Genomic DNA, 19850 nt, shown 5'->3' on the forward strand with positions numbered 1-19850 from the left:
CTCCAAGATCCCAGAAATATCTGCATTTTGATGATTATTGTAGCACTGTTTTTGATAACTAAATTGAAACTAAGCTAGTTATCTTATAATAGAGGAATAGGTGAAGAAAGTGTAGCTCACATACACAATGGAAGACTTTTCTCAGGCATAAGGAAGAATGAAATCATTTTGTTTTGAGGAAAGTGGATGTAACTGGGAAAACCAGATTAAGCAAATTAAGCTAATTTCAGAAAGACAAATGCTGTTTTCTCTCATAGGTGGAGCCCATGTTTTATATAGATCTATAAAATCATATATGTTATATGACTTGGAAGAATAAGCAAAGATGTTTAACACAGCAGTTCTCAACCTGTGGATCACGACCTCTTTGTAGGCAGAATGAGTCTTCCACTTGGGTTGCTTAACTCCATCGGGAGAACACAGATATTGATATTATGGTTCATAACAATAACCAAATTGCAGTTATGAATGACCAATGAAAATAACTTTCTTGTTGAAGCTCACCACACCATGAAGAACTGTATTAAAGGGCCATAGAATTAGAAAGATTGAGAACTACTAACCTAGAGGAATGAAGAGAAGGATTGAGAAATGAGGTCACATTAAAAATGAGAGATAGAGTGTTGTGGGGAGGGAATTAGCACAACATACAATATATAATTGTATGAAAATATTGTTATATAAAACAATACCATACACAATAAAAAATTTAAAATTTTTGTAAAGTTTTGTTTGTGTGCGCGCACTAACCGGGGCGTGTGATTCTGAGAGTTGAACTCAGTGTTTGTAGTACGCAGTTTAACACTGAGATGCATCCAATAAGTAACAGGTTTTAAAAATATATCAGACCCACAGCCTGCATGAGCTGAGAAGACATGCTGCTTCCTCCAGCTCGCTTCAGATATGGAAAACCGTGGAACCAACCTCTTTCTGATTCTCATGCCTGAGCCTGGCAGCTGATCTCACACACTCATAGGTCCCTGTCTTCTCGGGAATCCAGGGTAGGGATAGGAAATTTCTAAAAGCCAATCCGGGCCTGGGAACAGGTGAGGGCATCGTTTCCAGCCCTGCCCAGCCTTGAGGGATTAGAACAACTGAGCATATTTGATATCAGTGGAACTCAGCCACCTGGATGCCCTCCCCTGGGAAATGAATGTTTGTGGGCCCCCAACCAGGAAGCTGGACGGTGCTCAAGAAAAGTCTCCTGCATCTTCCTGATGTGATGAATGGCCGGCCTGCAACAGGACCACCCTGGTGGCCGGCAATGGCTGCTGGCACTGCTGGCACTGAGGTTCTTACTACCTACAGGTAAAGATTTCTTGGTGTCCTGTCCTTGGGGAAGAGGGAAGTGGTGCACAGGACCCAACTTCATTCTCTCTCGGTAGGTCGTAACTGTCAGCCCTGCTGGATGTCCATTTCCAGCCAGTGCTACCACCTGCCTGTCACTTCCCCATGTCCTCAAACATCCACAGGAGCCCGCACTTCTCGCCCTTTTATCTCCTCACTCATTTATCTACTTGTTTCTTGATCTTTCCTCTTTACTTATGAGCTGCATGAAAACAGAATGATAGTTTTACTCCCAGTAAACCTTCTGTAAATTTTTTTCTTATGTAGGTGGGAGCGAAAAGCATGAAGGTCAAAGGCTAACCTTTGCCGGTTTAGTTTAATCATTGGGTCTCACGGACTACAATGCCATAAATGACTGACTTGGTCATTCTACACCTCTGTGTTCTCCATTTGTAAAATATACATGATACTCACAGGGTGTAATGGGAAGATTCAATGGAATTGTCCAGATCATGGTTAGCAATTTACTTATTGTAATTATTAATGCATACTAATGGTTAAAAGTAATGGGTTTAATTATGAAATTTTTTATATACATATATCATGTTTTGATCATACTCAGCATCCCTCCTACCTCCTCTCTCCTTGATCTTCATTCCCCTTCCCACAGATAGGCTTTCCCTGAGACAATCCAGTCCTATTCATTCACAGGAGAATCACCTGTTCTTGTGGAGGGCAAGAAGTTGGAAGACAAGGTATTAAGTACAGAGTCCCATGTCCAACCTACTGATTCCAGATTTTCCAGAAAGTGGCATTGAACAAGTCTTTCATACATCTGTGCCTCAGTTTTCCCACCATTAAAAATGTGCTTACTGGAGACTAAGCATATAGCCTGAATTCTATCCAAGTAATAATTCCAGGGCTAGAAAGACAGAAGAAGGAGGATCTCTGGGGTACTGCTGGCCAGTGTGTGAAGGAAATCAGAGAACCCCAGGTCCTAGAGAAAGACTGTCTCAAAAATTAAGATTGGTAGCATGTTAGAAATGGCACTATTTGGCTTCTGGCTTCCATATGTATTTTATAAATATAATTACAGGGTCTAGGGGTGTAACTCAGTGATAGAGAGCTTCTCTGGTAAGCAGGAGTTTAATCTTGAACCCTGTAATCAATCAGTTAATAATCTAATGTTCCAGGTATCTTAGCACTGGATGTACATGCAAAATAATATCAGAATCTTAATGAGAAACATATCTGTACACATCTTCATAGGAATACTATCCACTACAGCTGAAATCTACAACTACTGAATCTACTTTCTTCTTTCCTTCCTTTCTGTCTTTCAAAACTTTCTCAGAAATTCAGATTGTGAATGTAGGCCTTTTAAACTATGAACTACCAAGATAAATAAATGAATTTTAAAAAAGGTAGAATGCATTGAAAGCACTGCCAAGACCTTGTGACTTGACAATTTTGGTTACTATATATCAGGAGATTCCTTGCAAGCCATTGCTCTGCAGTTTAATGATAATGCGACAGCAATAAATTAAAGAAACACCAAGATTGACACTGGGCTCCAATTAGCCTGATGTCACCGACTACATTTCTCAGTACACAAACTTGGTGAGAATGATAGAAAGACAAATGGCATTACGACAGATGAATACTGTTTTCAACTTCTATGCCTAAAATCTGTGCTCAACACATTTCCATTCCTTTATGAAGCCTGAGCTCCAAAGACCCAATTAAATCACTACCTTTTCCATTCCAAAATAAGCTTTTGCTTCTACATAATGGTGATTTTCTTTGTTTTTTTTATCACATGTGTATATAAATATATAAATATAACCTGATGAGTCAATTTAATGCCATTCATATGCATATGATTTTTAAATAGATCTATTATTTATTTATTTATTATTTTTCCATTCAAAAATTTACACTTCCTCCCCTCCTGCTCCCCCACTCCCCCTCCTCCCTCCCCCTCCCTGCTTGAGAAAGGGCAGGGAACCCTGCCCTGTGGGAAGTCCGAGGCCCTCCCTACTACATCTAGGCCTAGGAAGCTGTGCATCCAAATAGACTAGGGTCCCAAAAAGCCAGTACATGCAGTAAAAACAAGTTTCAGTGTCTTTATCAATGGCTTCTCAGTCAGCCCCCATTGTCAGTCACAATCTGAGAGTCCGGTTTGATCACATGCTCGTTCAGTCCCGGTCCAGCTGGATTTGGTGAGCTCCCATTAGAACAGGTGCACTGTCTCAGTGGGTGGACCAACCCCTCACGGTCCAGAATTCTTTGCTCATCTTCTCCCTCCTTCTGCTCTTCAAATGGACTTTGGGAGCTCAGTACGTTGCTCTGATGAGGGTCTCGGTCTCTATCTCCATTCATCGCCGGATGAAGATTCTATGGTGATATTTGAGATAATCATCAGTGTGATAGTGGGGCAAGGACAGTTCAGGCACCCTCTGCTCTGCTGCCCAAGGACTTAGCTGGGGACATCCCCGTGGACACCTGGGATCCTATAGGAGCAGGGAAGAAGATATCTACATTAAGGGATTCATATTAGGGTTGGAAAGAGATATGCATATGATTTTAATGCTGATCGCTTGGTTTTAGATAGCCTACAAAAGGGTCATCCCTGAGGAAGATTGAGTATCCATCCCTCTGTCAGCAATCACTAATTGCTGTATCTCTTCCTCTCGGAGTGAGCCTTGTAAGACTCCACATTGGCATGTCAACTAGTGTTATAATAGTGCAAATCTTATTTAGGTACCCATATTGTTGAAAATACACAGAGGCAGCTTCCAGGTCATATACAGAAAGTACAATCTAACAGCAGACATTCTGAGTCTCTGGGTCTTATGATCTTTCTATGCCACCTTTCCCAATGTTCTCTGAGCCTTCCAAGTAAGAGTTGTATTGTAGATCTATTAAATCTATTAATTGGGGCTTTCCAGCCCATATCCAGTTGCTCTCTGTATTGACCAATTGAGAATATCTCTAGCGGTCTCCATTTGCTTCAAAAAGAAGTTGCTTGATGAAGGATGACAGCTACACTTGCTACACTTACATGTTAGTATAAGAACCAGCATTAACAATGTGGTTAGAAATTATACTTGTTAAGAAAATGGCATCATCCATTTATTTATTTATTCATTCATTCATTCATTTATTATGGGTGTTGGTGCTTGTGTAGGCTAGAAGAGGATATTGAATCCTCTGGACTCATTGATTGTTGTGAGTCACCATGTAGGTACTGGGAATTGAACTGGAATCCTCTGGAATAGCAATGAGGTCTCTTAACCACTGAGCCAGACCTATCCCTGCTACATAAGCTGACTTTTGGGAACCTATTCCCCATACTGGGATGCCTCACCCAACCTTGATGCAGGGGTGGTCCTGCATCCACCTGATATGCTGCTTTGTTCACTCCCATAAGAGGTCTGCCCCTTTCTGAAAGAAGAAGGAATGAGTGGGGTGGAGGGACAGGATGTGAGTGGAGAAAACAGAAGGAGAAGAGGGAAGGGTTTAAACTGTCATTGGTATGTTACATGAATGAAAAAAATAATAATAAAAGAAAATGGCATTAGTGTGTTCTCTATTAGATTCCATAGCCTCACCAGCATGAATTTCCTTCTATTGACTGAGCTGTAAGTCCAGTTATACAGATGTCAGTTAGCCAAAAATATATGTGCCACTATTTCTCCATTAGGAGTATCTTGCAGGGCTGATCATTGCTGTGGTTCATAAGCGTCACTATTCAGGACTACTACCTGCTTTCCTCACTTGGCAGGTTGCATACACCTATCAGTACTGGGAATCCTCATTCTCATGGAGAGGCTCCCATGTTAGTTCAAGCTTGAGTCATCCAATTTCTATGTCTGTAGTGTATGGTATCTTCATCAATAGGCATGTACCTTTGAATTCTGAGAGAAGGGTAAGGTCGGCATGCGTGTTTTGGAGGTTTCCTGGACTCTTCTTACCAACAGGTAACATGCCTAGTACTGGGGGTTTTGTTAGTCTGTGCCTCTTGGGAGAAACGTTATCCTCCCAAGTGACATAAAATTATTTATGCATAATATGCATTTATAAGATATATAATATATTATATAATTATATATAACTTTAGGAAAACAAAAAATAATAATCCCTATTACTTTTTCAAACAGTCTTAGTGTTTTTTATCTCTCCTTCCTCCTCTCTCTTCTTATTCTAAATAACAGAGCCTCATGTAGCCCAGGCTGACCTCAAATTCACTGTTTAATCAAGAATGATTTCTGATCCTCCTGTTAAGTGTTGGCATTATGGACATGTGCTACCATGAACAGTTTATATGCTTCTTGGGGTAGAACCCAGAATTTTTCCCATGCAAAGCAGGCACTCTGCCAACTGGTGTACATCCTCACTCTACACTAGCCACTAAGCACCAGTTGGTGGATGGCTGAGCAGACACGGTTTCGGGGATCCATACAAAGTTATCTTACTTAGTTTTAGAAAGGAAAGCCATCAAGGCACACAGAGGGACATGAGTGGACTCTGACAGCATCCGCAGTGAAGAGCCAGAAAGACTTCAGGATGTAGTGTGGTCAGATCTACAGAGAAAAGAAGTGGAATCGTTACTGGGGAAACTAAGGTTCATAGTTTTGGGTTTAGAGTCATTAATAAAATAAGTTTAAAACACATTCCAATGGAAGCTTGAAGGGAAGTTTTACAGAGCTTGAAAGGAAAACAACTGTACAGGAAAAGAGCTGAAAATCTTGTCGTGTGCCAGGAAGAGGCCGACAGAGAGAAAGTCATGCTTTGGTTAGAAAGAACGTCATATCTTAGTTAGCCCTGGAGGTGAAAGAATGACTAAAGAGGGAGTGTCCAAGCATACTTGGCAGTGTCGAGCTGCAGAGCTGAGTCCAGAGGGCACCTAATCATTCCCAGGAGTTGCTGTGTGGTATGGACAGAGCGTCAGTATGGGGAAATTGAAAGTACTGGAACAAATGGTGAGGGCTGTGCAACACTCTAAGCATTTTTACTGCCTCTGTACCACGTACTTAAAAATGGATGGCCCGTCTCATAGTACTTCTTTTGCATTTTACCCCAACTTTATTTTATGCCATTATTTTAATTTTTGAGGCATGCTGTCATGTAGCCCAGGCTGTCCTCTAACACAGAAAGATGACCTTAAGCTTCTGATCCTTCTCCCTCTTTCTTCTGAGTTTTTGGATTACAGCTATGAACCACCACACATGGTCGAATTTACTGATTTTTATAAATAAATTGGGTCAGGACTGGAGTTTGTTGTAACCTTCTCAACTCTATTTGTCCTGACAATGATTTCCCAAATTAAATACTGCCATGTAATAAATTATAAAAAGGAAAACTCAAGCAGAGACACTGAGTAGCTTTCCTGGAGCCATAGAAAATTTGAGTTGAAACCTAGAATATGTTTTTAGATTTCTTGGGACTCTGACTGCCTACACACACACACACACACACATACACACACACACACACACACACACGCACACCATTCTATTATTCTATTATTAAATGAGCATTTAGACAGGAAGTGCCACATATCACATATTTCTGCTAAGAGATGTCAATGGCAGGACAACCCCTCAGTGTTTTCATAGGCAGCAGTTACAAGTTATTGCGTACATGCTCCTGAGATAAGCTCATATTAGCCCTTGCAGAAAGGAATTGGCAGCATTTATCTGGTACAGCTTGTCCTAGATTCACCCAGATGAGGGCTGACTGTGGATGTACTAGCAAGTTTTATCCAGAAGAAAAATAATTTTTTTCGTGATTGTGGGAGGTAGTTTTGAAGAAAGATGCTCACTGAAGTGAGACTCTAAGCCTCTTCTAGAATCTATGAATCAAGGAAACCTAAGACTCTGGGGGAGGGGGGAGAAGAAAACGAAGTGGTAAGTGAGAGTTTGAGACAGAGTCTTACTATGCAGCTCTGAATTGCATCTAAGACCCTCATGGGTCAACTTCCCAAATGCTAGGATTACTATCACTCACCGCTACATACAGCTATGGTTTCTTTTTAGTGGGTTTTTAAATGATTATTGTGTGTGTGCACAAGTTCCATGGACTGAACTCAGGCATGCAGGCTTTTGTGGCCAATGCCTTTTCTTACTGAGCCATCTCACTCACCATTACTATTTTTAATCTGTATTTGTCTTGGCTATGACAGCTCTTTGAGATACAGCAGAGCAGAGTACATAGATGAGCAGAGAGGGGAGGATTGCTGGAGGTTGCTGGAGGTTGGTTTTTTTTTTAGCATTCAGGGGCACAGCAGAGCTCTCGCCTGACCAATTTCTTGTCAGGAGCTTTGGAAATAAGGATTTTTGGTGTTTGGCAACTGAGGTTCAGTGGTACACTCTGGTGGGTTTATAAAATAATCTCCCATGCTTCTATTTATGTTCCTGGTTGCTGCTTCTTCTCAGCATAAAACCCCAACTATCCATGTGTCCTAAAAGATTGCATTCTATTCTGTGGCTTCTTACATTTTCCTCCAGTTACCCAGGGCATTGTTATTTCTCAACCATTTCAAGCTTCTTTATACCACAGGGCCTTTGCCCTGGCGTTCATTTTATCTAGGTGTTCTCTCTGCAGCTCTGTCTCATCTTTCCTGATATCAGCCCTTCTTATAAAAACAAGGCTGGGATATAACATTCTGAAAATCTTCCCGATTCAATCTAGGGTCATGACTGGGTTTGTTTTCTCTGCCAATTAAAGAACTCAAACACCACAGACAGAAACAGCAGGTTTTTTTTAAAGGTGTTTATTGGGGGTGAGGAAACACACACATGCACTAGACACTTAGAGAGAAAGACTCTCTGTAAAGGAGAGGGGGACTTAGGAAGCCGAAAGTCCAGTCTCCTCTCTATGGCTGGGTTTAATGTCTCTAAAGAGTTTTCCTCTTCTAATTTTGGGTTGGTCAGTTTGATGAGACAGGATGGTCTACTGATAGGCTCATAACAGTGGTATAACTCATCCTGATTGGGCCTAGAATTTGTTGAGCCAGTTCATGAGCAGCCAGCCAATCAGAGAGAATATGCCCAGAAGACTTTTGTTTTAAATCTTCCAGGCTTTTGTCTCAGGCCAGGAGGAAAGGAAGAAGCTGACCATCTTAGACTTTCACTACCTAATCATGCCCTTCTCCTTACCTGTCTGTGTCCCTAGTATCTTTAAAGCCTATTCTCTCCTACTGAACATAAGGAAACTGAGGAAGAAAGGCAGACAACACACTCTATCTGAACAAGCTGAAACTTCTTTACCGGAAGACAGAGGGACCTCAAACTTTTCTGGGGATGCAGGTTGAGTGGGCTTGTGGGGCTGGGGGACAGGTATGGACACATACACACACTTGTGTAGCTAGCTATTAGGAAGTTACAGCTTTTTATTTTTATTTTTTATTTTTTGTGGTTTGCCTGGAAAGCAGGGTAGGTTGTTTTCCACGCCCAGTCATATTGTTCTTAGAGGTGGAACAGAAAGTCAGTTTGGGCTTAAATAAGTCTTTATGGTCAGGGCCTATAGCCCTGTACAGCCAGCTCAATTCTTCATGACTCAGGCTATTACCTAACATATCCCAACTCTGGAAGGGTAAAAGAAGAATGGAGAAGGGTCTTAATTTTGGAGGAGGGAGGCTTCTTCCAGTTGGAGTGGGGGTGATAGTCTCAAGGGTGGAAGGAGCATGTTGAGGTCCCTACCAGGTGAGATATAGCCTAGTAGTTTTTGGCAATGAATAAGTCAGTGACCCTCTAAGTGGTGAAAGTCTGTAATTTTTATTGGAGGAAGTTGGTGAGGCTTCAGCTGAAAAGGTAGGGACCAAAGAGTAAAGTTAGTACAATCAAAACGATATCAGGTGACATTCAGGAAAGCATTGTTGCCAGAATTCTGTCACCAGTCTGCTAACCTATGGAAAGGAGCATTTGAGTCCTGGCAGCGGAATTTTGTTTTGTTCGGAGTGTGCCCTGAGGAAGAGTTGAGGTGGAGTCAGCGGGGTGCGTGTGTCTCTTGGAATGTGGAAGCAGGAGGCACTGCAGAGTAGCTGCTGGTGACCTGTTCTGATTCTCCGTTCTGTTTTGTGATAACTGTACACGGATTTCACTTATTAATACGGTAATCACCCGACTTTATTCCTTAAAGCATTCTCTGGGGGTTTTGTTGTTGATTTTAAAAGTATAAAAATAATTATTTAGCATTTTTCCATACTAGGCCAGATTGGTTAGCATTGAAACAGCATTCTTCCCCTAGGAAGGCACAGATGCCCTGATAGCATTCATTAAATCTAGTCCTGTGAGGCTACGGAGGACCAGTGCAGTCAGAAGAGGTGCACTCAAGGGGCCACAATAAGATCCAAAGGACAGCCAAGATATAGAACAAAAGTCAGGAAGGAGTAACCATTCAACCTTATAGCAAAAATTAAGAGACCAAGTTAACAGGTTTTGTTAGTAATATTAAATACAACTATACAACTAGTTGGACCTTGGACCAGAGTATTTTTGTTATATCAGACCTTACATAACAGCCAAGTACCTAAAAGCTTTGTAAAAGAAGCCAGTTAAATTTAGCATTTAATTGGCAATTTATTTTTTTTTATTTCCGCCTCCTCCCAGCCTCCCACTCCCCCCCTCACTCCTCTCCCTGTCCCCTCACTCCTCTCCCTCTCCCCCCACTCCTCTCCCCCTCCCTCTCAAGTCGGAAGAGCAGTCAGGGTTCCTTGCCCTGTGGAAAGTCCAAAGTCCTCCCCCCTCCATCCTGGTCTAGGAAGGTGAACATCCAAACTGGCTAGGCTCCCACACAGCCAGAACATGAAGTAGGATCAAAACCCAGTGCCATTGTTCTTGGCTTCTCAGCAGCCCTCATTGTCCGCCATATTCTGAGAGTCCGGATTTATCCCCTGCTTTTTCAGTCTCAGTCCAGCTGGCCTTGGTGAGCTCCCAATAGATCAGCCCCACTGTCTCCGTGGGTGGGTGCACCCCTCTTGGTCCTGACTTCCTTGCTCATCTTCTCCCTCCTTCTGTTCCTCATTGGGACTTTGGGAGCTCAGTCCAGTACTCCAGTGTGGGTCTCTGTCTCTATCTCCATCCATCGCCAGATGAAGGTTCTGTGGTGATATGCAAAATTAAAAGAGAAACAGAGTACCACTGAGATTTATTTTTTTTAAAAAAAATTCTCTAGTAAAGTTTTCAGATATACCACTTAAATATTCCAAATAACTTTCCAAAACTGAGTTTGATGACAGAGTATCTGGAAGTTATTTTAGTCAGGAAACACGGGTGGTTAGGATATGGACTCTGCAATTATCTTCTGTTGAGAGGAAGAATTGAAGGCCAGGGTAAAGGGCATGGCTGATCAAACTAGCATGTAGATCCCATTCCTGTAAGGTAGTAGGTAGGCTTAGGTATAAGTTTCCCCTGTTCACAGTATACTCATGTCTGTTCTGCAGACACTGAAGACACAGCAATTGTTTTCTGCCTCTCTTTCATTTGAGACATTTGGGATGTGGATACACACTTGAAGATCCTGTACTGGGCAAAAGAAACCTTCCCCTTGTCATGTGAGACATGAGGAATAACTCTTCTTTATTGAATTATTCAATAGAAGGAGGTTTTTCTGGTCTGGCCTATACAGCCAGGGCTGGTCAGTCTTACAAGCCAGAGACAGGAGCAGCAGATTTTGGATAGGTCTTATATTACCATATATCTTTGTCCTATAATGAGGGTAGCATGCATTTTATTCTGGTGGGGCTATGTCTCATCAAAGAGGAAGGGTATTGCTTCGACCTGGGCACATCTTGCCATACAAGTGTATTGTAAATTTAGCCTATTTTACTTTATTTTTTTATAGAAACAAATGTAATTTATTCCTGGGAAGGAAAAATATGTCAGTGTAAAGTAACACAAAGAGACACAGAATCACAGAGAACTGGATCCTGAATTACTTATTTTTTCTTTGAATACTATATTGTCTAAGAAATAAGTAGAATTCATCCAGCTTTCCCCACACTTACACACCACACTACAATGCAAATTAAATATTATATGGATGATTATATACAAATTGGATCTCCTCACTTAATCTAACATAATCTCCATTTATAACTAATGCCTGTCATTTGTGATTCAAGGATATGCTATTTTAACAATCCTGTCAACATTTCTCATTCATTACAATGTGTATGTGGTTCAAAGACTTGACTTATTTTATAGACATTACTACATATGACACATTAAGCAACATTGAAATGAGTAAGGAACATGTCTCAAATAAAATATCTCATTCAGATTTATATTAAACAAGTTGTTTCAGGAATCTAGTCATTTACAAGAGAAGAAGGTAGCTATGAACATGTCTTTGGGTTATGAAAACAAAGCAATGTGCTTCCATAGTAAATAATTATGACAAGAGAAATAATACAGATGAGCATCACCTCAAAAAGTCCCAATGAGCTGCATTCTCAGTAAACAAAAAAAGATGAAATAATTGACACCAAAGTGTAGAAATACCTACACACAGTTTACACAGGTTCTTAATACCTGGATACATGGACACTTTGAAAAATTAAATTTATTATAGCCATCTAATAATGTATAGTTATACTCCTGGATATTGGAAGGGGACAAGATTGCCAGGCAAACTTTGTTTTTTTATAACTACTAAAAAATACCTGATTTTGAGTATTATTTTACTTTGAACAAGTTTAATTTAAAGGTTACTTTAAACTTGTTTGGAGTTACTTGCTTTATGCTTAATTTTGACAACATATACATCCACTCTTTAGTGATAAATATAAATTGGTCTCTTGGTAGCTTAATCCTACCTCAACTTGATATGCTATGCTTTGTTGACACCCACAGGAGGCCTGCCCCTTTCTAAACAGAAACAGAGGAGTGGATTGGGGGGCTAGGGGGACGGAGTGGGAGGAGAGGAGGGAAGAGAAACTGCAGTGGGGATGTAAAATGATTGAATAAATTTTGATAATAATAATAAAGTCCTGAGAACTAAAAGAGCTAGCTCTCCAAAGTTAGGGAAACCAGGCTTGGAGAGCTGGTAGAAACAGCAGGCATTAGGACCTGTATAGCCTGCATCTTCAGATTTTTTTTGAGTTGTTTTAAGTTCCATGTGTAAACTGGAGCTGAGAGGCATGGATAAGAAGATGAGTCCGGGGTGTCGGGGAGGGGGATAAGGTGGAATTTGAGGATTGTGGAGGAGAGGGGTGCTGGTCTCAGATCCTTTGCTATTTACTTTGAGAAAGCTTTTTAGGTCTGTAAAACATCAAAATTCAAAGTTTCAAAATCAGGATCAGGGATCCCCATTATTAGAACTGTGGTCAGATTTAAAAAAAAAAAAGATTTAAGTGATGGACCAGTGAAGTGATGACTGAGCAGACCTGGGTTTGGGGAAAGAAGAAAATGAGCCCAAGTGTGGTGTCCCATGCTGGCTGTAAGACTTGGAAAAGTCAGCTAACCATGTGTTGAAATAGGAGCGGCGGGCTGCATCCCCGCACCCAGCCGCCTGCACAGCTAAGAGTAGCGGGTCAGGCTGCGTCCCGCCACCTGGCTCCGCACGGCTAGCTTTACCCGAAATAATTACATGGAAACTGTATTCTTTTAAACACCGCTTGGCCCATTTCTATCTAGCCTCTTCTAGGCTAGCTCTCCCACCTGGACTAGCCCATTTCTAATAATCTGCTGTAGTCCATGAGCTGGCTTACCAGGAATGATCTTAACCTGCATCTGCCTGGAGTAAGAGAATCATGGCGACTCCTGACTCAGCTTCTTTCTCCCAGCTTTCTGTTCTGTTTACTCCTCCCACCTAAGTTTTAGCCTATGAGGACCAAGCAGTTTCTTTATTGCTTAACCAATCAAATCAACAGATTGATATATGACACTCCCACATCAACCATGGAAGCCTCCTAAATCTCTAAGACTTTGTGTTCTCAAGAAGCTATGCAAAGGTCCCTGGACTTTTGAGGTCTGGTCAGAGCATCTCTGAGGCTGACCCAGATGGACCATTACCTTGTCCTGCAGGATTTGCATATGTGGATGGCGGTGGTCAAATGGTGGAAGGCCTTTCAGCTTGGAAATGAGAGAGTCTGGAAGGAAGAGTTAAAGGAAGAAAAAGGTGGATGGGGGGGGGGTCTCAGCAGAGAGAAGAGAGGACTCGGGTCATACTGGGCTTACATAGACTACCTAAAATTCCAAGAACAGAAGTTCCGTCCAAGGAAACGACCTTTTGGCAGAGACCCAAAGCCCAAGGGTCTCAGGTCAGACTGGTGGCTGCTTAACCTGTGTTGTAAGCTTAGAGGATGTCCGTGCTTTCAGAGGAATGACTAGGAGGAGGGGCAGGGAGGAGGGCTTTGTGCTTCAGGGACCCTAAAAGGGTCCTAGATTTTGATATACAAGGAAACAGTCAGAAAGGCAGAGAGACTTGATCTCAACAAACTGAGACTTCATTAGAACATGGAGGGACCTCAGCCTTTACAGAGAAAGGTTGAATGGGCTTAGAGGGGCTGGGGAATGGGTGTGTATACATACACAGACATGGGTAGTTACCAGCAAATTACAACTTTGCTTTTTGTTGTTGTTGTTGTTGTTGTTTTATGGTTTGGCTGGAAACAGAGTGATTTGTTTTCAATACCTGGGCATACTGTTTCTGCAGGTGGAGGGAAACAGTCAGACTAAGGCTAAACTATACTTTAAGGCCATTGCCCTGTACAGCCTGACTCAGTTCTTAATGACTGAGGCTATTACTTAACAATGCATGTCTAAATATCTGTAGTTACATTTAATTATGTGTCTTCCTGCTTTTTCCTCAAGTCAATTATGGCTCCATTAATGTGTGGCAAGAACTTGGCTGGGACCATACAGTTTTGTCAGACACCAGTTCATTCTTTAACTGGGAACCTCTCTGTCCTCCTGTTTCTTCTTCCATAAAATGGGAGAGACATTATAAGAATTAAATTAACAAATTATAGAATAAGTAGGAAACCTACTCAGAACAGAATTATTTTTTAAGCATTTGCTGTTTTTGTTCCCACTGAAGTTGGCATGTATAGATTCAGTACATACTGACTAGAATGGTTGGCTGCAAAAACATATTACATTATTTTCAAAACCAAAGTCTGGCTAAGGGAAATGTCACAAGAACTCTTTGGCCTTTGTTTTTCTGTTCTTCCTTTCTTTTGCTTCCTTGCCTTTCCTTCTTTTCTACCCTCTCCCTCCCTTCCTCCCTCCCTTCCCCTCTCCTTCTTTTCTTTCTTTCTTTCTTTCTTTCTTTCTTTCTTTCTTTCTTCTTTCTTTCTTTCTTTCTTTCTTTCTTTCTTTCTTTCCTTCTTTCTTTTACTTTCCTGATTTCAAAGCTTAGGTGTGAGGAAAAGCAGGATGAAATATTATTCAATATCATGTAGGTCTGTAAATAACTGGAATCTGGAAAAACTGAGTTGAACATAGCCTGGCCGGTTCATTCCCCTCACCTAGAGTGTGTGGAAGCTTTTACACTGGGCTGAGAAGTAAGAATTTACCTTCTCCTACATCTGTCTGTCCTCACAGTCTGCTTCCCTAAAAGTATTTAAAGGGACATATTCCCAGCGTTGCAGAAACTAACTCAGGCATCCACTTGCCCATGTGGCTTTGGTTCTCACAGAGCTGATGTTCTGGCTGCTTTATAAAACCTCCTAGGCCCTGTAGAATCCGAGATTAGCTTTGTCTGTGAGGGATTAGTGGGTGTCAACTGGTGCTGGGCAGCAGCCAAAGCCTGGCTGCCATAAAGTCTTTTATAAAGTCCAGGCCTCCAGTGCCTCAGGGCTCAAGTTTCAGTGGAAGCAGAGACAAATAATAGCAGCTATAAGCAAGGTAGGAGGGTTCCCACAGCAGGCAACACCAAAGGGAAGCTTGCTGTGAAAGATCAGAGTGGAGGAGAGGAGAGGGTGTAGGAAGAAAGAGAAAAAAAGATGGGAGAAAGATAGGGAGAAGGGGAAAGGTGAGAGAGAGAAGAAACAATGGTATGTATGTGAGAGGGAACATACAAAAGAAAGAGAGGTTATCAAGAGGGGAAAGGGAGAGAGAAAAGGAGATGGAAAGATGAGGGGAGTGGTATTTTGAAGAGGAAAGAAAAGTATTGAAGATGCTCACGGACTCCTAGGGAAGTGCCTAGAAACTGAAGAGGGCTCACATATCTGGTCAGTGATAGACTCAGGACTCACAGCACATTACAGAGGAACTGCTTAACCTTTTAATCTAGGAGATGAAATGTAAGATTGTATGATCATGGGTGGAAATATTCTAATACAGGCAATAGCAGAGTGTTCTCTAGAAACATTTGCCAAACAATGATACTGTGGTAGTCAGATCTCTTCTGGTACACCAAATACAGGAGATGCTCAACTTCCAAGGAGAAAAGGCACCTTTGGTATTCATGGTTTTAGAAAATTTTGTCCTTGATTGGTTCACTTGATTGGTTTGGGCCAGCAATTATGCAGTATACCATGTCAGGAAGATGTGGCAGGGCTAAGTTGCCCACCTCCTGCCCAAGGAGCAAAATGGAGATACAGAGAAAGGGCAGGGGAGAAGATTAAGAGGGAAGGAGATTAAAAGAGAAAAGGGGTAAAAAGGGAAGGGCACATAGAGCAAAGTGTATATGTAAAGGTCCCAGCAGAACTTTTAGGAGTCAGCTCTCTTTCCACCATGTAAGTCATAGAGATCAGACAGGTCCTCAGGCTTGGCAGCAAACACCTTTGCCCCCTGGGCCATTTCACCAGTCCATGATTTTGTGTGTTTTTTAGACATGGTGTCATATATCCTTAGCTGGCCACAATTCCCTATGCAGCTGAGGACCACTTCAGAATCCTGATTCTACTGTCTCCATCCATGTGCTGGGAATGAAGACATATTCAAGGGCCCACTGCCTCCCAATAGCTCTACAGGCCACCATCAAGTCTAAAGCACATGGCCTTTGGCATCTAAACTATGAGGGCTGCTAACTCTTATCTTCACAGAAGTGTCAAGGCCAACTAATTTATTTTATTATTTGCTTTTAATGTTATCAATTGAAATAGAATTATCACTTTCCTCCATCTTTTCCCTCCATCCAGTCCCTCCCAGATATCCTCCTTCTAATAACTTTTATGCCCCCAACCTTCAAGTTGATAACCTCTTTTATTTTATTATAATTGTTATCTACATGCATTCATGTATGTATGTATGTGTATGAGCAGATATATATAAATACATCCAGCAGAATAAATTTTTGTTGTTTGTGTATATATGATTTCAAGGCTGATCATTTTCCTCTGGGCAACCAACAAGGGGATTCATGTCTGGGAGAGGCTCTTGAGTCCTTAGGTACCTGTGTGTCTTTGGGTGGTGCTGGGACCCTGCAAAGGTTTTCCCCTTCCACATTAACATGTCTGTTGATTTTGTCTTTATTCCTGTCTTGTCTGTGCGGTAATTTCTAGGAGAGACTATTTCACAACAGACCTGGTATTCTGACTCTTCCAATCATTCTGGTACCTCGGTACCTCTTCCCCAGTGTTCTCTGATACCTCGAGATGCAGTATCTATAATGTAGCTTCATGCTGATCTCTGTATTATGTCCGTTTGTATTGTGGTTTTCCATGATGGTGTCTGTTTGCTGTAAACAAAGGCTTCTTTGATGAGGGGTTGTAGCTATACTGTTGTGCCCAAGTTGAGACTCCCAGAGAGACACCACTGGAATACAGTCAAGTCCAGAGTGCAAAAGCAAGGTTTATTCAGTGTGCTCTCCAGCCAGGCTGGGGACTTGACCACTATTCACGATGCAGTGCAGTAGGGAGGAGCCCCCGATTCTCATTTGGGGTTGGCATATATAGGTAAAAACCACAAGCTAGGTTTATTTTGGGTCAAGGGGGGTTGGTCTTGCTAAACAGAGGCTGCGGGCTATTTCTGCATACCCCTTCCTTCTTAAAGGGAATGTTTCTGTTTCTGTGCATGCCCCCCGCCCTCCCCCATGAGCAGTTACTTCTGTTTCTGTCTAGAACACAAAGCTAGGTGTCGACAGGTGGCTAGCTGCTAGGAACATTTACTTTTGCAAAGGTTCCTGTGTTCAACTAGCTCTTGAAGTTGCAAAGTTTTTGAACTCAGTGTCTTATCCAGCTCCTCATCAAGAAAAGTTTCTTGAAATTTTCCATGCCCTTACAAGACTTATGCAGGGAAAGTGGTCCACTCATTAAATCCAACTGATTTTAAAGACTAAGAGCAGAGTGAAGAAGAGTGATTTATGAGAAGACCCAAAGTAAAATCTTCAAAGGGGGCATAATATCTGCTTTGTAAGCAAGTTAAAATAAACACATTAAATCTTTCAGGGTGGGAAACATCATACGATGAAGTCATATGATGAGAGATAGGGGAAAAAAACTTACATCTCTGAAGTGTATGCAGTGTTGTCATGGTTGGTGTTACTGTTACTCACTTACTTTGCTCTTGATGGACCACCTTGTACTTGCTAACCCTATATGACTGAACTACATACCACCGTGGGGATGTGCATGTGTGTGTGTGTGTGTGCGTGTGTGTGTGCGTGCGTGTGTGCGTGTGTGCGTGTGTGTGTGTGTGTGTGTGGCATATGGCAGAACAGGGTGGCAATTGTCCTCCTCTATCATTCTCTGCTTTATTCCCCTGAGACAGGGTCTCTTACTGACTCTGGAGGTAGGTTGGCAGCCAGAAAGTCCAGTGATCCTCCTGACTCTGGACCACATAGCAGTGGGGTTATAGGGATGTTCTGTCATAGTTGGCTTTTACTTGGGTTCTGGGGATTTAAACTTGGGTATTCACTCTGGCAGAGTAAATGTACTCTTATTCACACATACTTGCTTTTGTGTCGGGTACCAACTTAGGTCCCCATAATTGTTCAGCAAACATTGTATCTCCCTAGTCCCTTCAACCTAGGTTTTCCAGGAACAGGATCTTGGTGGATAGCCTAGACTGGCTTCAAATTCGATAACTATGACAGGCTGGCCCTGCATTAAGGATCTTTCTGCCTTACCCTACCATGTGGTGGGATTCCAAAAGCATTTCACCACAACACACTTGATTTATATCTTTTCTTTTTAAAGAAAATAATTATCAAATTAAAAAATTATTTATTATCACTGAGGGCGGAATGGCGTATATTGAAGCAACCATGTAAAGGTGAAAAGGTGACTTTGTGGTCTCAGTTCTCTCAATTCATTTGTTTGTTGGTTCTGTTAATCAAAATCAGGTCATCCAGCTTAGGCAGCAAGCACTGTTACCTACTGAGATTCTAGATGGCCAGACTGTAGGGTGTGTGTGTTTTTGTGTGTGTGTGTGTGTTTGTAATTTGTTTATTTAGTTCTTTGTTTATTGCTATTATTTTTTGGCTGTTCACACATGAGAATAACTTGTGAGAATCTCCTTCTAACACGTGAATCCCCAGGAATCAAACTCGGGTCATAAAACTTGATAGCAAGTGTCTTTCTCTGCTGAGCCATTTCACTGGCCCAGCTAGTTTTACAGTGCTTGTAAGGAATTCATTATATTCCCCCATGAAAATTCTAGTTACTCATTCCTTGATTCAGAAAACATCTATTATTAATATTAAATTATGTGATACTCTGTGGTGATTATAAGGGGCACAGCAACAGTTAGCAATGATATTAATCATGATAAACATCACTCATGTTTAGAAAAGAATTCTAACTATGGCAGCTCAGTTCTCAGTTTATTGAGTGTTAATCCGGTGCTGACAGCTTGACATTTATGTTCATAGTTAATCCTCTCAAAAGCTCCAGGAAATATGCAATTTCTATTTGTGTGTTCTGTTTGTGGATGTTTCTGTGTGTGCATTTGTTGAGGAAACAAGACTAAAAAGTATTAAACAACCTGTCCGTAAAAAGGATCTAGGTAGGTAACAAAAGTGAAGTGTAGGGTTTTGTTCTTTTGGTAGAAAGTCTACATCAACAAGTGAGTCGTGATTTTTTTTGATGTGTGTGTGTGTGTGTGTGTGTGTGTGTGTGTGTGTGTGTGTGTGTGCGTGTATGTGGTATATGCATATGTGTATGCAGGTGCACATATGAAGGCCAGAAGAGGACTTTAGGTGTTCTGCCCTATCTGCCATTTTCTACTTTATTCCATGGATGCAGAATCTCTCCCTGAACCTGGAGCTAAGCTGGCAGGTGGAAAACTTAACCCCTCCAGTACAGGGGTTAAAGGCATGCAGGGGATCACATCTAGGTTTTTACACAGAAATCAAAGATTTGAATTCATTTTTTCATGTTTGTCCACTGAGGAGTGTTCCTAGTCCTGATGAGGGTTTCCCTCTCCCCAGTGGAAAAAAAATAAAGTGAACATTTAGGCCTGGCAAAAATGTCTGGAAAAACATGGAAGGATCAGAAATAAAAAATTACACAGGTGGCCTTTTATGCTTCTTAAACACATATTGAACACTTATTAGGACAAGAAAAATGGTGAGTAATGGCGATTTAGGTAGGATGAGGTAGAGTAATCCTTGAAGAGTTGGGAACTGAGGAGAAGACAGTGGGGTAAAGCTGGAGATATTTTAGCATT

The 19850-nt window shown here is 41.6% G+C and overlaps 1 protein-coding gene across 1 annotated transcript in view; it reads left to right on the forward strand.

The window, feature by feature from the left end:
• Window positions 1-1226: 1226 nt before the first annotated feature.
• Muc16 (mucin 16, cell surface associated) overlaps window positions 1227-19850 on the forward strand; it is a 223289-nt gene continuing 204665 nt past the window's right edge. Inside the window, exon 1 of the mRNA XM_075967627.1 lies at window positions 1227-1308. Coding sequence (XP_075823742.1) covers window positions 1227-1308 — 82 coding nt within the window. The remainder of the gene's footprint in view (window positions 1309-19850) is intronic.

This window comes from Microtus pennsylvanicus, chromosome 3, assembly GCF_037038515.1.
Source record: "Microtus pennsylvanicus isolate mMicPen1 chromosome 3, mMicPen1.hap1, whole genome shotgun sequence".
NCBI lineage: Eukaryota > Metazoa > Chordata > Mammalia > Rodentia > Cricetidae > Microtus > Microtus pennsylvanicus.